Source organism: Lingula anatina, chromosome 7 (assembly GCF_051362555.1).
Source record: "Lingula anatina isolate TDL-2025a chromosome 7, LinAna3.0, whole genome shotgun sequence".
NCBI lineage: Eukaryota > Metazoa > Brachiopoda > Lingulata > Lingulida > Lingulidae > Lingula > Lingula anatina.
The window spans coordinates 20,985,010-21,000,921 of NC_141773.1; the positions used below are offsets into that span (position 1 = coordinate 20,985,010).

Genomic DNA, 15,912 nt, shown 5'->3' on the forward strand with positions numbered 1-15,912 from the left:
GAACGCCTCAAATCCAATCGTAGAAAATATCAATTTGCGAGAAACAAGGAAAAATAAAAAATCATGAGAACTTTAAGAAAATCCAATCAGGTTGGTTTTTGAATTCGAGTAGTATCCGAGTTAGCGAGTGAAAATTCCACGAAAGTTGAAAGTTACAATGGGTTTTGGGACCTAAAATAAAGTCTTAGCGTCACGAAAATGCATTCTTCTATTATATATATATATATATATATATATATATATATATATATATATCTGGAGACAAAATGTTGGGTGGGTTCAGAAGTTTTGGTACATTCAGTTCAATTTTTTCATTCCCATATTCAACCGAATAGGTGTTAAAATTGATATAGCACACAGAGTTATTTTACTCTACCTTATGACTTTTTGTACGAATTTGCTATTTCAGAAAACAAGAACAAGTTTCCAGTCAATTTCAGACCTAAAATAGGTTTCAGTACTATTGCAAACTGTGTTTGTGTTAACACATTTGATGAAACTACCAGGTGATGGAGGTATGTCAATAATTTTCATTAAAATAACCTGCTGGGTTTTTAAAGGGACTTTTTTTACTCAAACAAAGCCACGTAGTAAATGTAAAGTTACTAGTGATTAAAAAATAAAATAGTGGCAGTTGTAGTCACATTCAGATATAGTTGCATTGGACAGCACAGGCAGTCTGTATATATAAGTTCATTACTAGTAAATTGCATTGGCAGGTTGCATAAATGGAGTAACTTGGTAATTATTTATCATTTTCAAAGCATTTTTTCTAAAGATGGTAGTAGACAAAAAAAAAAAAAAACTTAATTCATTTTGACGTAATTTTTTTTTCTTTTTTGTCAGTTTGAAAATTAAAAAAAACTAGGCTAAATTGAAAAGTCCTAGTTTCACATATCAGTAAGTCATAATATGATAAAGAAAATAGAACAAGAACACAAGATCAATTTTGCACAAAATTCAATAATTTATTAAATAGTGCCCAGAAAATTTGGCCAACTCGAATATCCACTACATCCACAGACAGAACACTGTCAATTGTTAAATCCACCGACGATACTACACTATATACTCCCATTACAGGCTCACAGATTCAGAGTCAAATCAAATGCAAAAAATACAAATCCACATGTCAAATTGAATTGAAGGCATGATAAGTCACCACTATCAAAATGATACAGTGAAGATAAATAATTGGTATAATTCTAATAAATCCACTTGGCAAATAAATCTATCACTAAATCTATCAAACCGACACTTGAAGAAATAATACTACACTCCAACTATGAACTAAGTTTAAATCACCAACAAAGTGTTAAACCTTGGTAATAATAAATACAAATATAGATCTACACTCACCAGCTTGGAGAAACACCTAATAACCATAAACTAATATTCAAACCTCCTGTAGCCATATGATAACATAGCAGCATGGTTTGCATAGGGAAATTACACCAATGACTTACATAGCTCTTTCAGTGTTAGCATCCCTGCTACCAGTGGGGGTGGGTGTTCAAACTGAACCCAAATACATATTTTAAAACCATACAGTGTCAGTTTCTAGTAAACATTTTTTTTAACCTTCAGAAGTGGATATGTGAAGTAAAATTCATTGGACAAGCCCTCCCTCAACCGAGCTACTTTCCTTCCAGAGGGGCTTGTAGCTGAGTTGATGAAAGGCTTCTGCTTGGATGAGGCACAGTCCAATTATCAACAGCATGATTTGTCTTTATACAATATCTGTTTGGTTGACCCTAAGTATCCTCAGCATAAACTCCATCATGTTTTTCTATCCAAATATCACCAAAAACAATCCCCCACTGTAGCTATAAACACCTTCGACACTGACTATCCATTTATCATTACATATCGCTGGCTAAAAAATAAATGCACAACAAAATTTCTTAAATATAAGTTAATACACATAATCCAACAAACCCTAATCTGAACCAGTTTTCCTACAATGGGACCATGCTGGGAGGACCTGCACTCTCTTAGCACTGACAACTTCTCAGATCTGGCCACCAACATTTGGATTTACAGGACTACAGTCAATGTCAACTTAAAAAACAAATTTGAAAACATAAATGAAATGCAACTGTCTACTTTGGCTGAAATGTGGAAGGCTATTCCTTGGCACATCTAACTGTTGATTTTTTCCTTGTAGTGTATTGAAACAAAATCCACTGCCTCACGTTTTCATTATCACAGTCTTCTTTTTTATTCGAGGCACAGAGATATAAAATATTGTAATATATTTTCATTTTAATATGCTACAAGATCAATGGATGAAGAGGTAGAGTGGAATGACCATTATCTATAATCAATAGACTGCATAGCTCTTTTACTGTGCAGGACCAAGAAAGGTTAACAACTGGATTATTAAATGAAATAAAATTCAACAACTTAAATAACAGGCTTGGGTTTGGGATCCTATACTAAATATTCCATTTGTAGCAAAATGCTTTAAGGCATAAGGGGAGAATACTTTGAATAAAATAAAGTTTCGTGATTGGTAACTATGGCATGTTTAAAACATTTTAACTTTCTTAATTGTAAGTAAAAAGTGAAATCAGACAGGCTAACAATGGCAAGGCATGATTATCAATTTTGTTAGTCCCAAAGTGACCTGTAAAATTGTACTGAGGTGTCGTTTAGAATGAAAGAATAAGATCGTGAAAATCATATTGATCAAAACCTGTTTTTACACAGTACAATCCACCCCTATGCCTTGAAGTTTTTACCACAAGGACAGAAAATTTGTTAACAATGAAAAGGACTTGCAAATGGTAGCTTATTTCTTACATAAAAACAGTCCAAAAAAGTTCTATTTCTTTCTTTTCACAAAAAAAAAAAAAAAAAAAAAAAAAAAAAAAAAAAAAAAAAATCTCAAACTTGTCATATCACAAACAATTTGAATGAGTATTGCATAAATTACTGTGAAAATCAAACAAATGTTTGCCAAAAACTACAACGCATTTCAAATTTACTGAGCTACCGATTTAAAAAATGACAAATTTTAAAGACAAAAACCAAAATTTCAGAATCCAACACAATTCCTTCCCACAAGTCCCCAGCATGGCACTATATATCAACCTAGAATCCAGTCCCACAGCTCTCTAGTAGCTGTCTACTCATCACACTTTGTACTGCATCAAATGGCTAAATATAAAAGATAAATATCAATATGACCAGGCTACTTGAACAGCAGTTATAATATTAATTATAATAATAATAGCAGCTGTGAACAACTTTAAACCTTGATTAAAAACAACTACAGAACATGAAAAATTGTCAAAAATTCTAAACCTTGAATACAATAATTAGAATCCAACTCATAGAGTGAGAACATGGTCAGAAGACAAGGTTGACCTCTGGTTTGTATGGGTCAGCACAGGACTGAATGATGAAAGACACTTCACCATACAAATAACTGCGAAACGGAAAATCGCCCACTGTAACTAAATTTACAAGATAAACTGTATTTCAGTCCAATTTTCTAAAAGATTGTAGTTTTAGTTTATGTCTCTGAAAACTTTCAATTAAATTTATACTGTAATATATACCAGTATCAACAAAAAATATATTTAGTACCAAATTTCTCTCAAGTCAGATGTGTAAGGTTATTGGCCAATGTCAAAAAAGTATCCTGGCAGAATACCGTACTTCTAATCCAAGCTTGTGCTGAATACATACAAACCAGTATTTTTCCTTTCTCGCCAATTTCAACACTCCTAATAATATACTACATACACACACATAACTAATGAACTTCTTCAAAACTTGAAACATGATTTGCAAAAATACATGACATTATATGCTAATATTTATACATACTATGTGAGACTACCAAAACACTCTGCTTAAATATAATACATGTCCCAGTAACTGTAGAATCTCCACAAAACCCTGATTAAATTTACTATAAGGACTGCCGCATGTGCTTTCCTTATATTTTTATGTATACATATATCACTACAGGGATATAAGCCATAGAAAGCCAACAACCACTCACAACCCATTGTGATAATTCAAACAAACCGCAGATCCCTGTGACACTGCACAAATTTTAACTGGACAGATACTGAACCAAATTGGACCCTTCCCATCAGCCCTATTAAACTATTCCAATTCGTTTGGATTAAATCTCAGTGCAGACATATGCCATTGCTGTGTTTTACCAAAGGATTAAAGTCTTTCTCACAACCATATATCCATCATCCCGACAGTCCTAAGCTATTTAGTACATCTCCTCATACCCTATATCTTATATGGTATTCAGTAAAACAGGAAACCTGTAGTGTGCATAAATCTGTCAGATATCCCAGTCTTTCTACAGACCAATACCAAATGTCAACACACTCCTTTTTACCAGAAAACAGGACTTTTTATGCTCCTCTTGGTGACAAAAGGCAGTTTCCCATAAAGCATTATAAATTAGCAATAGTTGTACAGGTATATTTTCCAGATTGCACATCTGTATCACAAAGATATAATGCTCAATGTCAAAAAGACCTTTGGTGACAACCAAGTTTGACCACTAAAATGTCGTCATCTGGATTTACATGAGACTATTTTTAAGTATAATGAAAACAAGAAACAAAATGAAAAACATCTCTAAATGTAGCATATACCAGAAGCAGAAAAATGCCACCAGTAAGTAATCTGTTGCATGGTAGTTCTTATGACCAATTCTGATTATTACAAAAATGGAATATGACAAGGTAGGCATCACAAGCGTCATGTTACTTACTGCAGTAAGACTCGGTTTCTAGCTCAAGAACTTTACTATCTAAATATCCACTAACACACATCTTTAAATATAATCCAAGTCTATCTAGAAGATCCCTTAAAGCTGATATTTTTAATGTATATAATCATCATACTTATTTTAAGATAGCTACTTTTTATCTGTGTATTCAATACCTGGATAACTATCAACTGTATCCTTTAACATTACAAAAATAAATATACCAGCCTATAAGTCTGATTATAGATAATGACACATTGAACCTTTAAGCACTTGAACTGGTTTTGCATAACACTATTAAATATTTTACTAAGAATCGAAACATACTTAATGTATCTCCCAAGGTTAATGCAGTGTATGGCATTTTACCTCTAGGAATATGACACACAACAGTAGATCTCTGATAGCCTAAAGACACACGAACCACTGACATTGTATGCAGCGTCAATCCTCAATTTCAAATGCTCTCCATCATGAATAATGTGTATTCTTGGGAGTAGGAGTTTCTTAAAAGATGCATGTGAACAGTTAGGTTTATGACTTATATTAGTGTGATGTAATGTCAACCAGTGTGTCATACCAAGTGCCCCATCATCATATAACTATCTAGGTTGCTTAGCTACAGTATCACATAATAATATGTATTTGATTTGGCAACTGGAGTCTTTTTTTTTATCTACATATGAAGTAAACTGTCACTAGTCTCTGGTAATTACAAGTATCACAAGTCTGGAAATATATCTCATATCTCTTTTGTTCAGTGAAATGGAATGTGGGTAATCTCCAATTGTAATAACAGATCCAATATTCCTATGGAAATGACGCCTTAGCTACTGGGAATTGCTCACTGCACTCTGTAACCATAATCTGATACTTTAATTAACAATCTGCTTTAATTCTTATCATTATTTAGAACTTGTAAAAATTGGATCATTCTTTAGATAATAGAAATAATAAGCTTTTGAAAAATTGCAACTATCATCTCAAAATATAGCTTTACGTGAACTGTTTAAAGGGAGAGAAAAGCTATTTGGTAATGTTTTAAAATCAATGGTTTAGCATGTACTAGTGACACAGATACTGAAATAATAATAGCAGAATATTTGATTTTCCCACTGAACACTTACCTGCAGTGAAAGCACATAATAATATAATGCACATTAAAATATTATGCAGAATTTTTGATGCCTCTATTATGTTGGCATCTAAATTAACTCTACAACCATTATTAACCGAATTATTTTTACACTTTTCACAGACTTCAGACCACTTGATGTTGCTCCTGTCTACACAACGTGTACAAAACTCACAGATGAAGAATCTAGAAAAATCGAACTCTAGGTCCTAATCATTCAACAGCACTAAAAGGTATACTTCGTTGTTTTGTGCACATCAGATTCCCAGTACTCGTCAATTAATTAGATACACCATTGATTAGATGCCATATACCTGGAGTTCATATGTATGTCCTATACACTCCCTGAAAAAGGTGCTGTGAGTGGGTGTACCCTTGTAACTGGGTCCTCTTGTTATTTAAAGTAATTGTTTCACATACTAATTTAGTCTTGCAAAAAAATATATATATAACTGAACTAACTTGTTAGACAGGTAGAAGCCAGACTAACCTACTTCTGCATTTGCATGTATTAATACATGCAATATTTATATCTACACATTCATCCCTCTTTCAATGCTTCAATACACTATTCCTTTCTATATACAGAATAGGTGGATTTCAGTTTACCTGAGATAAAGCAGAATATATTGTGACAATATTTGTTCACTCAACTCCTTATTCAGAGACCATATTCTATGCCTTTTTAAACTATCTGTTAAAATATTCCAGTCTCTTCTATACAGTATCAAGTGCTCACACAGAGAGACAAGTGATCATCTGAACACCTACACACCTGTGCCGGCATCAAAACATAAGTAAACCAACAATATAACACAACAGCTGAATTAAAGAATTGCTTTTGAGAAAAAATGTCAAAAATTGCACACTAACATTTCAACCAGCATTGTCAAAACTTCATCAAACTCTAATTCTATATACATTATAGTACAGTTCACAGTGATATCTATCTCCTATACATTACTAGCTACATATACAGTTATTTGGCCTTGGGAGAGATAGTTCTAAAGTCCTTAAAAGCTGGAGAATAAATGACACTCACAGCCACTATGTGTTGTTTACTATCTGCCTGATCTACTATAAGGATTTGCAGTCTGCAAGGCAACTTCAGGCACAAAATGTCTTTTCATAATTGAGCAGCAAGTCATGACACTCCATTATTTCCACTGATGCTGAAACCAAATATTTCTGCAAGTGCCAGACCAAAGTTTCCAAGCAGCTGCATCCCTGTCAGCATGACCATCCACCAAGCATTACAGAATTACCTTTGCCTCAGAAGAGACACATACACCATGTGAATTATCAGTCTAAACAAAATAAAGAAAATGAAACTGTAGCACAGCTTTTGTGTAAGAATTGGAAAAATCTACCAAAGCTGTAGTCGTCACTCAATCGTCACTGGTTCCATCATCAGTGTGTTGAAGCATATCCAGTTTCCATGCCATGCAGGCATAATGTCGATCAATGTTTAGCAGTTATCAAGAAAATATACTGTTTAATGCAAAGGCTGGTATACCATAAATGTCTTTCAGACAATACAGGGTAATTAAATAACCATTACAATAATAGCAACATAATCTGAGTAAATGTAAATTAATAAATAGCAAAGCCACAACACATTCCATTACACACTCTTAGACCTACATCCACTGACAAATCCCTATAACTTTTCAGTGATAGAGAAACAGAGATCATCTTCAATACCCGGATCTGAAATATTATAAAATGGAACATATTGCAGAACTGTCACTGAAGAAACCACTCCAGAGTAATAACAGTGGTTAACCTGCACAGAAAGCAAATATATAACACCGTGCAACATACCAAATACATCTTTTAGAGTTTGGTACTCTGCAATCTATCACAATCATAGTAGACTAGCATCAGACTTGTCATAATACTTTCAACAATAAACATATCAAAATGCTTATTGGTTTCTATCATAATCCCATATTATACTGAAGCATTCAAAAGCCATATTATTCTATTCAATCCCCCCTAGATTTAGTGATTGGAACAATATGCGATGTACTACAATCACACACAGCATTTGAGCACAGAGAGGGTTCAGAAAAGTCCTTAACACTTTATAACATATAATTAACCATCTATATCAAACTTAATTGAGTATTACTCCATAAAGTTTAGCTCAATGCTAATTCTTGTCACAGAGACTGCATGCAACAAGCATTAACTTTGCCATCAAACTTTGGAACTCTTTTTCAAATCCAGTGAGCGTCAAAGAATAAGGCTGATTTTGAGGTTGATAATACCATGTAAAAAAGGCAAGCATGCTTAGTTTTCCCTAATAAACTTAGATCAAGCGATAAATAACAGTACTCAATATAAGAGGTTACTTTGGTTGACCTCTGGTACTCTTTGGGTGATCGTTATTGTTGTTATCGTTACCGTCTCCACTCCCTTCTTCACTAGTGGTAGCCTGAGCCTTGGACACAGCGGAGACATTCTCCTTAGACGTACTCAGCACAGCAATCTGCTTGGCCAGCACTGCCATATCACTGGGACTGTCAGCCTGGGAGACATCAGCTGTAGACACCCCAGGGATGTTCACCAGACTGCTGCTGCTACCCACTGGGTTCTGTTGGTCTGGGGCCAGGGACCCCCCTGACGTGCTAAGCTGCCTGCTGACCTGGGTGATCTGCTGGACTATGATACCCTTGGTGGTCATCTGGAGGCCACACCAGAGGGCAGTGCGGGCTCTGCGGGTGTGGGTGGTCAACTCATGGATGGCTGCAGCCAGGGCCAACACATCTGTAAATAATGAAAGGTTTTTGTCAACTTGGTGAGGAGATCTACTTACCTTAGGAAATTATGCTGACAAAGAGGCATCAGGCCTTTTTTTTGAAATAGAAGAAAAAAGTCTGAATGCTTGCTTCGTCATAACTAAAGAAAATTGTTTAAAAAAAGAAAACACCTTTGATTAAAATTTAAGAGAAAATGTCATAGCACAGGAACCTTGATCACAAAACCATTAAAGCATCAATCTTAATTCCCGTGAATCCATGAGAGACAACTGTCAGTCATAGCACTAAACAAATTTCCACAAAATATTTAATAGCAGATTCTGTAGGAACACATGGTTCATTACTTCCAGACAAAAAGACAACAAAATGTATGCACAAAACAATCTGAAGGTTTCAAAACTTTTTTGACTCCTCCACACTTAATCACCTTTATCCTCCTGGTATCTAGGTCCTCCATTTCTCTGGCGGTTGGTGGCATTGACAATCTCTTCTTTACGCCTGGCCTGAACCTTGCGGATGCCTTCCATCCACTTCTCCATGGCAGAATGGATATTGGGATGTAAGGGATCATTCCGCAACTTCTCCATCTTCGTGATCAAAGTCACAGCCTTAAAAAATTCATAAATTTATTACCATTAAGTTTTACATATTTGTAAAATATTCCACTACTCTTGCCCTAAATAATTACTTTTTTATTAAACGCACTATTATATCAAAATCATTTCTCAATAAACAGTCTAATAAAAGTCCAACACAAATACCAGTAACCGTCCTTTACAATCTGCAGCATTGAGGGTTTCCATGCATTTTCATTTATATCTGCCCAGCCATCACTCATCTCAAAATCAAACCATTATAATTCACAAGCACAAAAAGATAAAAATAATTGTTTTAAGTCAGATGCCAAATACTGAGGCCCTGTAGAAGTGGACATTTTACCCTGGCCTGCTCTCTGAGGGAGTCCACCACCAGTCTGTCCACCCTGGAGGGGTTGGAGGGTAACCTGGGGATCACTGTGTTGTTGGCACTGGACACTTTCTTCCCAGGGAAGCACCTGGCAAGATCTGCCTCAGTCTGGAATGGAAACAGATAATAAAACGTTTTTCTTATTATTTATTAAACAAGATTGTTCCATGTGGGCTGTCATATTTACAATTTGATAAATTGTCACAAAAAGCATCATTCTCCTTATATTGAAAATTCAAATTTGCATTGTTTACATAATTAAATATGCACTTTATGATAAGTGAAAGGACAATAAATATTGCATACCTTCTTCCTCTCCTTTTCCAAGTACTTGTACTGGTCACAGCAGTCTTCCAGACGAATATGAAGCTCATTTGACGGCCCTGTCCTCCTACAACAGAAGGAAAAACACAATAAAGGCAAAGTTATTAATTTATTTCCCAATTTCCGAAAGACAATTATTGTGAAGCCTTGAAATGTAATTAATAACAAACATGCTTTATTTCCATAGAAATACACAGAACTTTTAGACCACCAGTTCTTTGACAAACAGCAACAAAGTGTAATGGAAATGCAGAAAGACTAATCCTTACCTTTGTGGCTTGAGTCCCATAAAAGGAAATCCAAATGGAAAATGTGGTGGCAGTTCACAGAAAAGAGGTTCTCCCCCAGGTCCTACCATAGGAGGAAAGCGACCGTGCAAGTAGGGATCAAAAGGATAGAAGTCGTAGCCCTCCGGAGGAAACGGTGGCAAGGGGACTGGTGCAATGTTTGGCGGGAACTTAGGCATGACACCTTGGAGATGAGGAGGGAGACCAGAGCCTGCAGCCGCGGCAGCTTGAACTGCAGCTGCAAATTCTGGAGGAAGGTAATCTTCTCTATACTGGGGAGGCAAGTTTTGAAACCCACTCCGCTGGTAATCCCGAAAATACGGCGAGTTGCGATCTTGTTCCACTGGTGACATCCCATGTGGCAAAGGCGATCCAAGTTCTGCTGGTGATCCCTGCTTGTAATCTCTGACGTGATGCAGCATTTCACGATCAAAGGGCGTCACACTGCTGGGCCGCTGCTGCTGAAACTGCTGCTGTTGTTGTAAGTGGTGCTGCTGGTGCATGAGGTGTGCAAATGCATTCCTGTCCAGTCCTGAGCTGGGTGCCATAGGCTGTCCAGAGATTTTCTGCCCTCTGTTATGCCGGAAGGGAAAACCGTGCTTGTTGGCCATAAATGCCTGATTTTCCAAACTGGCAAAACTTCCACTGGATGTTGGAGTAGAGCGTTGGGCCCCTGGACTCTGCCACGCCGAGGCAGGGGAATATCCTTGGGAGTTGGGAGTCGAGTAGCCCTGTGAGCCAGTAGCCACACGCAAGGGTTGCATATGACTTGGCTCACTGTGCCCTGCCTTCCCCACTCCACCGTGGTGGTTGTACTGGATATCACCTTGCTGGGAGATGGATTTACCCACACTGTAAGACTGGCTAGGGTGGACATCCCCTTGGGGCATCACTTTGCCAGGATTCATTTCAGACTGATTTCTAATGGGACGAAAGAGTTTATCTTGTTGAGGGTTAAACTGGGGGGCATTTACGGAATGTTGGTTATTAAGAGTCTCATGCAGATGGTTATTATACTTGTTAAAGCTGAAGGATGCATCACTGCGAAGACCTGATGAATGGGAGCGTGACTGGAGGTGGTCAAACTGCTGCTGTTGGTTGGTGCCTCCAGCAAAGAAATTCTGCCTGCCAGTGAGCTTCCTTCCCCCTTGATTCTGTTTGATCTGCTCTCTCAAGTGGCTACCTATATATTCTCCTTTCATGTCTTGTCTACCAAACCCACTGTGCTGATCACCTTTGTAAAATGTGAGAAGACATATAAATATGCATGTGTATTTCATTGTTACTTTATTATTCAACACTTAGACTTCTTTCTCTTCATTCACATATGAGAAATTAGACAATTTTATGCACTTAACAAATATACAAAATAAATAATAATGTGATTTACTTAGAGACAATTTCAAAAGAAAATAACTGAAAAATAATCACATACTGCCAATGAGTTTTTGGCAACTCGACAATGATTTCTCAAAAGAATAGAAGGCAAATTCTTAGCACAGAAGACCCCACAAAAACAATCAAGGATTGCCCTTTTATTACTTTACTTTTCTCAGAAACCTGTGTACATGAATTAACTCTGTTATGACAAAGTAAATGTCATAATATTCAATAAATAATATGTTTTTCTTACCCATCACATCACTACCACTCAGCTGTCTAGTCTTGTCTGGTGAGATTCCACTGTCTACACTTATACTGCGCTCCCACATGGGAAGGCTCTCCGTGGTTTGTTCCAAACTTCCGTAAGATAAGGAACTTCTGTCCCCTTGATTAACTGATTCAAACCCTGTAGACCAAACACTGTTCCCAGTAAAACCAGGGGACCTAGAGAATTGATAGAATACACAAAATTATGCAAAAGAATTTTCAATAGGAAATACAAATAAAATTGTTTTCTTATATAAACACTGGCTATTCAAGGGGAATTTGACTTAACATTTCTGATAAAAATAAAGTATAGCAAAAAACTGTGATCATTAATAATAATTATGAGACATACATGACAGTCACTTCAATCATGCGGAATTTAAACAAAACTTTTAACAACTCACCCATCCATGGAGAACACATCAGAACTGGACTGAGAATGTGAATCCTGGCTGTTAGATTCTTGAAGCGATGGAGGCATTCCAAACAGGTGATGTTCATCATCCAATATCTTGGAGACCAAGTCATCCAGTGGAAATCTCTCACTGGAATGACTGATGGCAAACTTATCACTGGAGCCACTCTTGTCCAGATCCAGGCTGAAGTTCATGTGATTAGGGTACTGGGGTGAATGTGTAGGGGTCCACCCTGTCCTTGAAACCTGTGAGTCGTTGCAACCAAAGCTCCCTCCAGGGGCATTTTCCTCTGTCCCTCCACCATACGTTGACCAGGGGGAATAGAGACTGGTCACAGAATCCAGGCCAACATTCTTCCTTGTATCTGATGAGAACTTGCTATCCTCCTGACCAAGTGTCATGTTACTGAAGCTCTGAATTATAAGAGGATCTGGTGATAAAATAAAAACTGTCTATTTCAGGCTTACCCTACAGTATGGGGATTTTTTTTTATAAAATGCTGTAACCAGGTATTAGGTAATTAATTCAATGACTGAGAAGCAACCTTTAGTGTTTTTCTTCCCTTAATGGAACCTACTGTGACCCTGCTTTTAGCAATATCATACAATTCTCTTTCTTTGTTTAAGGGGATCAAGTATAATTTACACCCTAAATATTCAACTGGTTCCTGTTATTTCTATTCATCGGCACAAACTAAGTACCTGTGCATGTGCTTGAATGTAATTAGTACAGTCCTATTCCTGAAGATAAAACTATCAAATTCCCATAACATTTACAACTCAAACAATCTGATAATCACAAGATACTACTAGCAGTTATTTATCATGTGGAACAAACCTCTTGTAGCATCCTGTTTCTGGGTGTTAGATTATCTTTAAAGCCTCCCGCTTTTTCATCACTACCAAACGATCTGGGTGAGAAGGGTGTCACACGAAGGTTGTACTAAAAATATAATAGCAGTTAAACTTAAAGAGTAAAAGTGTAGGCACACTTGAGCTAAATTTTTTATATGTTTACCAACTTATTTGTTAATGTATGACTTAAGTTGAGCTCATGCCAGCATCAATTTATCTTTATTACTTTTGAATAATTAATGGATATATGTCTATTTCTGTTAAAAGCTTTAAAACTTAAGTCTCATAACTTGGTTTTGAAAGATATCGACTTCAGAATTAAATGATTTTGAAACAGTAAGTCAGGTATTAAATTTTGATCTAGATTTAATAGCACAGGACCCAGATTTAGGTGCATGCTAGAAAATTTATGAATTTTTTTTTTTACCAAATTCATGTAGTTAATTTTCAAATGTTTGTTCTGACTAATTAGAGCTTTTGACACCCACCAAATGAATGGTAGAATGTGAGAGAGCCCAGTCTTCTTCCTGCAACACTATAATGGATGAATCAAGCTCTCAATTCTATCTTCCAACTTTTCAAATTTTCACTGTACATCAACATTTTACGTTCACTACTGCACACTGTCAACAATAAGCAGTCAAAGTTTAATACAACAGTGCACAATGTAAATATGCAACTTGCAAGCACCTGACACTTCTCTAGTGACACAGTACTAGTAAAGCAATTTACCATTTCCTGCAATTGACTGTTCTGTACTACATTACAACATAAAGTGCACCTTATTAACTAATAATATTTTTTAATCTGTTTCTGTAATTTTACAATTTTAGATAATATATTGTTGACTCTAAATCATTGTAAAAGGGTCATCCCTGTAGATCCTTGCACGGTTACTCCCCCAATCATTATTTGATTAACAATTTGAAAAATGTGTTAATTTTTAGGTCCCAATATTTATGATTTATAAGTATTTAAAGTTAAGAAATATCCTTTACATGTACCATTTTAACCTGTGGGGAGCAACAACATGGGTACTAACAGTGTGGAGTGGCAATGATGCAAAGGAGTGAAGGAATGTAACAAATTTTAAAGATGTATTTGAGTTCAATTTTTCCATAAAACCCAACCAATCCTTACCATATAGTTTCAAGTAGTACAACTGAGAGAAATACCAAAGGACATATTTCCAAAAAAAAAAAAAAAAAAAAACATTTGAGTGGATATAAATTTGCTAATTTTTTGTGCTTTATATAACACTCTAGCATTTTTTGGCAACTCATTTGAAAAGGTACTAGTATGCTATTGTGCATGCAGCTGCATCCATACACTGGAATGATGATTATGCAATGCAAATGCAACACTAAGTCAGATAGGGGAATTCTACACACTGGTAGGATTCAAAAATACTGTAGTAGCTAGGTCAATACCTGACCAAAAATTAGAAGAAGGCTTTTTTTTTTTTTTTTTGATGAATGGGTTAATTTGGTTTATGACTGGCATGTCGATGTTATTTTAGTCACATAAAAATCTAGAAGTTGTTTAAATGTGTTGCTGGGAATCCACACTCACTGTATCTGTAACTTAAGATATGTGTATAAATGTTCAGCAAAATCACAAAGGTTGCAGGGCTTGACATTAAGGATGGCCCACTGTCCCTGGGCCACTTAAAACCAACCTAGGGTCATTGAATCTATGGGGTCACTGGCCCAAAGAGCAAGTAAAATGTCATGTGTCAAATCATCCTTGCAATATTTACCGATTATCTCGGATCAGTATTGAAAAAAGTTAGTGTAAAGCCCCGTGTTGTGATTTGATTTCCAAAATCCTTATCAAATCTATCAAACACTGTCTAAAATTTACATTTAATGTGTGTTATTTTGCAATTAAAGGTACATGTTATTGTCAAATAATACAACCTGTTGCCGCACCGATTCTACACAATATTGCCTAAATGCTCCATTATTGTTGATCATAAATCAGTTACTTGCAGACATACAACGGGGGTCTGGGGGTACTACAACATGCTTTCTCATTGAGGGTTTTCCTGATAATTCTCTGACGTTGAAATTGCTATAAAAAGCTACTGATTAATCATTGTATACAAGATTCTTTCTGTCTGTTTACACTCTTTAAATCTCTGCCATGCGCCAGGCACCGATCACCTGGTTACTAAAAATAGCAACAAAATGTCATTCGTTTTTCTTCTATTTTTCTAAGGATCGTCATTAATTTCACAATAATTTGAGAGACAACTGACAAAAATAGTATTATATTAACCTGCAGATCATAAGTCAACCATATGATTGTTGTTATAAGCTAAAACAATACGAAAATCGGGACGCATGTCAGGTCCGAGCACATCAAACAAAAACAACATGGAAACCACAAATATAAATTCTTTCGTTCGGATACTTGATCGCCAAAACAGTTGCCAAAATTTTACTTAAGCATAGATAATGAGCTCACCTTTTGTTGTATCTGGTCTCCCTCAGTCGTCGTCATGTAAATTGAGCGAAACCAGCTGGTTTTTCTCAGTCATGTTGTATTGAGAGCGCCATAAGAAAACATCTTGATAGAATATGCAAATCGTGTGCGCGATCGCTGTTCCATTTCGCGCCCCCTGTTGAAGTTATGCAAAAAAAATGATAGCAAATTGTGAATACCGTGCACGCAGCGGGAAAAGTTTCAATGAAAAATATAGCTAATATTCTACTTATTCACTGTGCCTTATGTTACATAGTTTTGATCAAAACATAGGCACC

At 36.0% G+C, this 15,912-nt stretch overlaps 1 protein-coding gene across 2 annotated transcripts; it reads right to left on the bottom strand.

Annotated features, from left to right (window-relative positions):
• Positions 1–943: 943 nt before the first annotated feature.
• LOC106155100 (uncharacterized) lies at positions 944–15,789 on the bottom strand. 2 transcript variants are annotated; one of them, XM_013529761.3, is made up of 9 exons: positions 15,617–15,781; positions 13,131–13,235; positions 12,282–12,706; positions 11,861–12,054; positions 10,210–11,461; positions 9,923–10,007; positions 9,590–9,724; positions 9,078–9,258; positions 944–8,657 (listed from the first exon to the last, which is right to left on the bottom strand). In XM_013529761.3, the coding sequence occupies exons 1-9, from the start codon at positions 15,650–15,652 to the stop codon at positions 8,239–8,241; spliced, it is 2,832 nt and encodes a 943-aa protein (XP_013385215.2). In that variant the 5' UTR covers positions 15,653–15,781; the 3' UTR covers positions 944–8,238. The 2 variants fall into 2 exon arrangements, with proteins under 2 accessions (XP_013385215.2, XP_013385216.2); XM_013529762.3 differs by lacking the exon at positions 13,131–13,235 and having other exon boundaries at positions 15,617–15,789.
• Between the last annotated feature and the right edge of the window lie 123 nt (positions 15,790–15,912).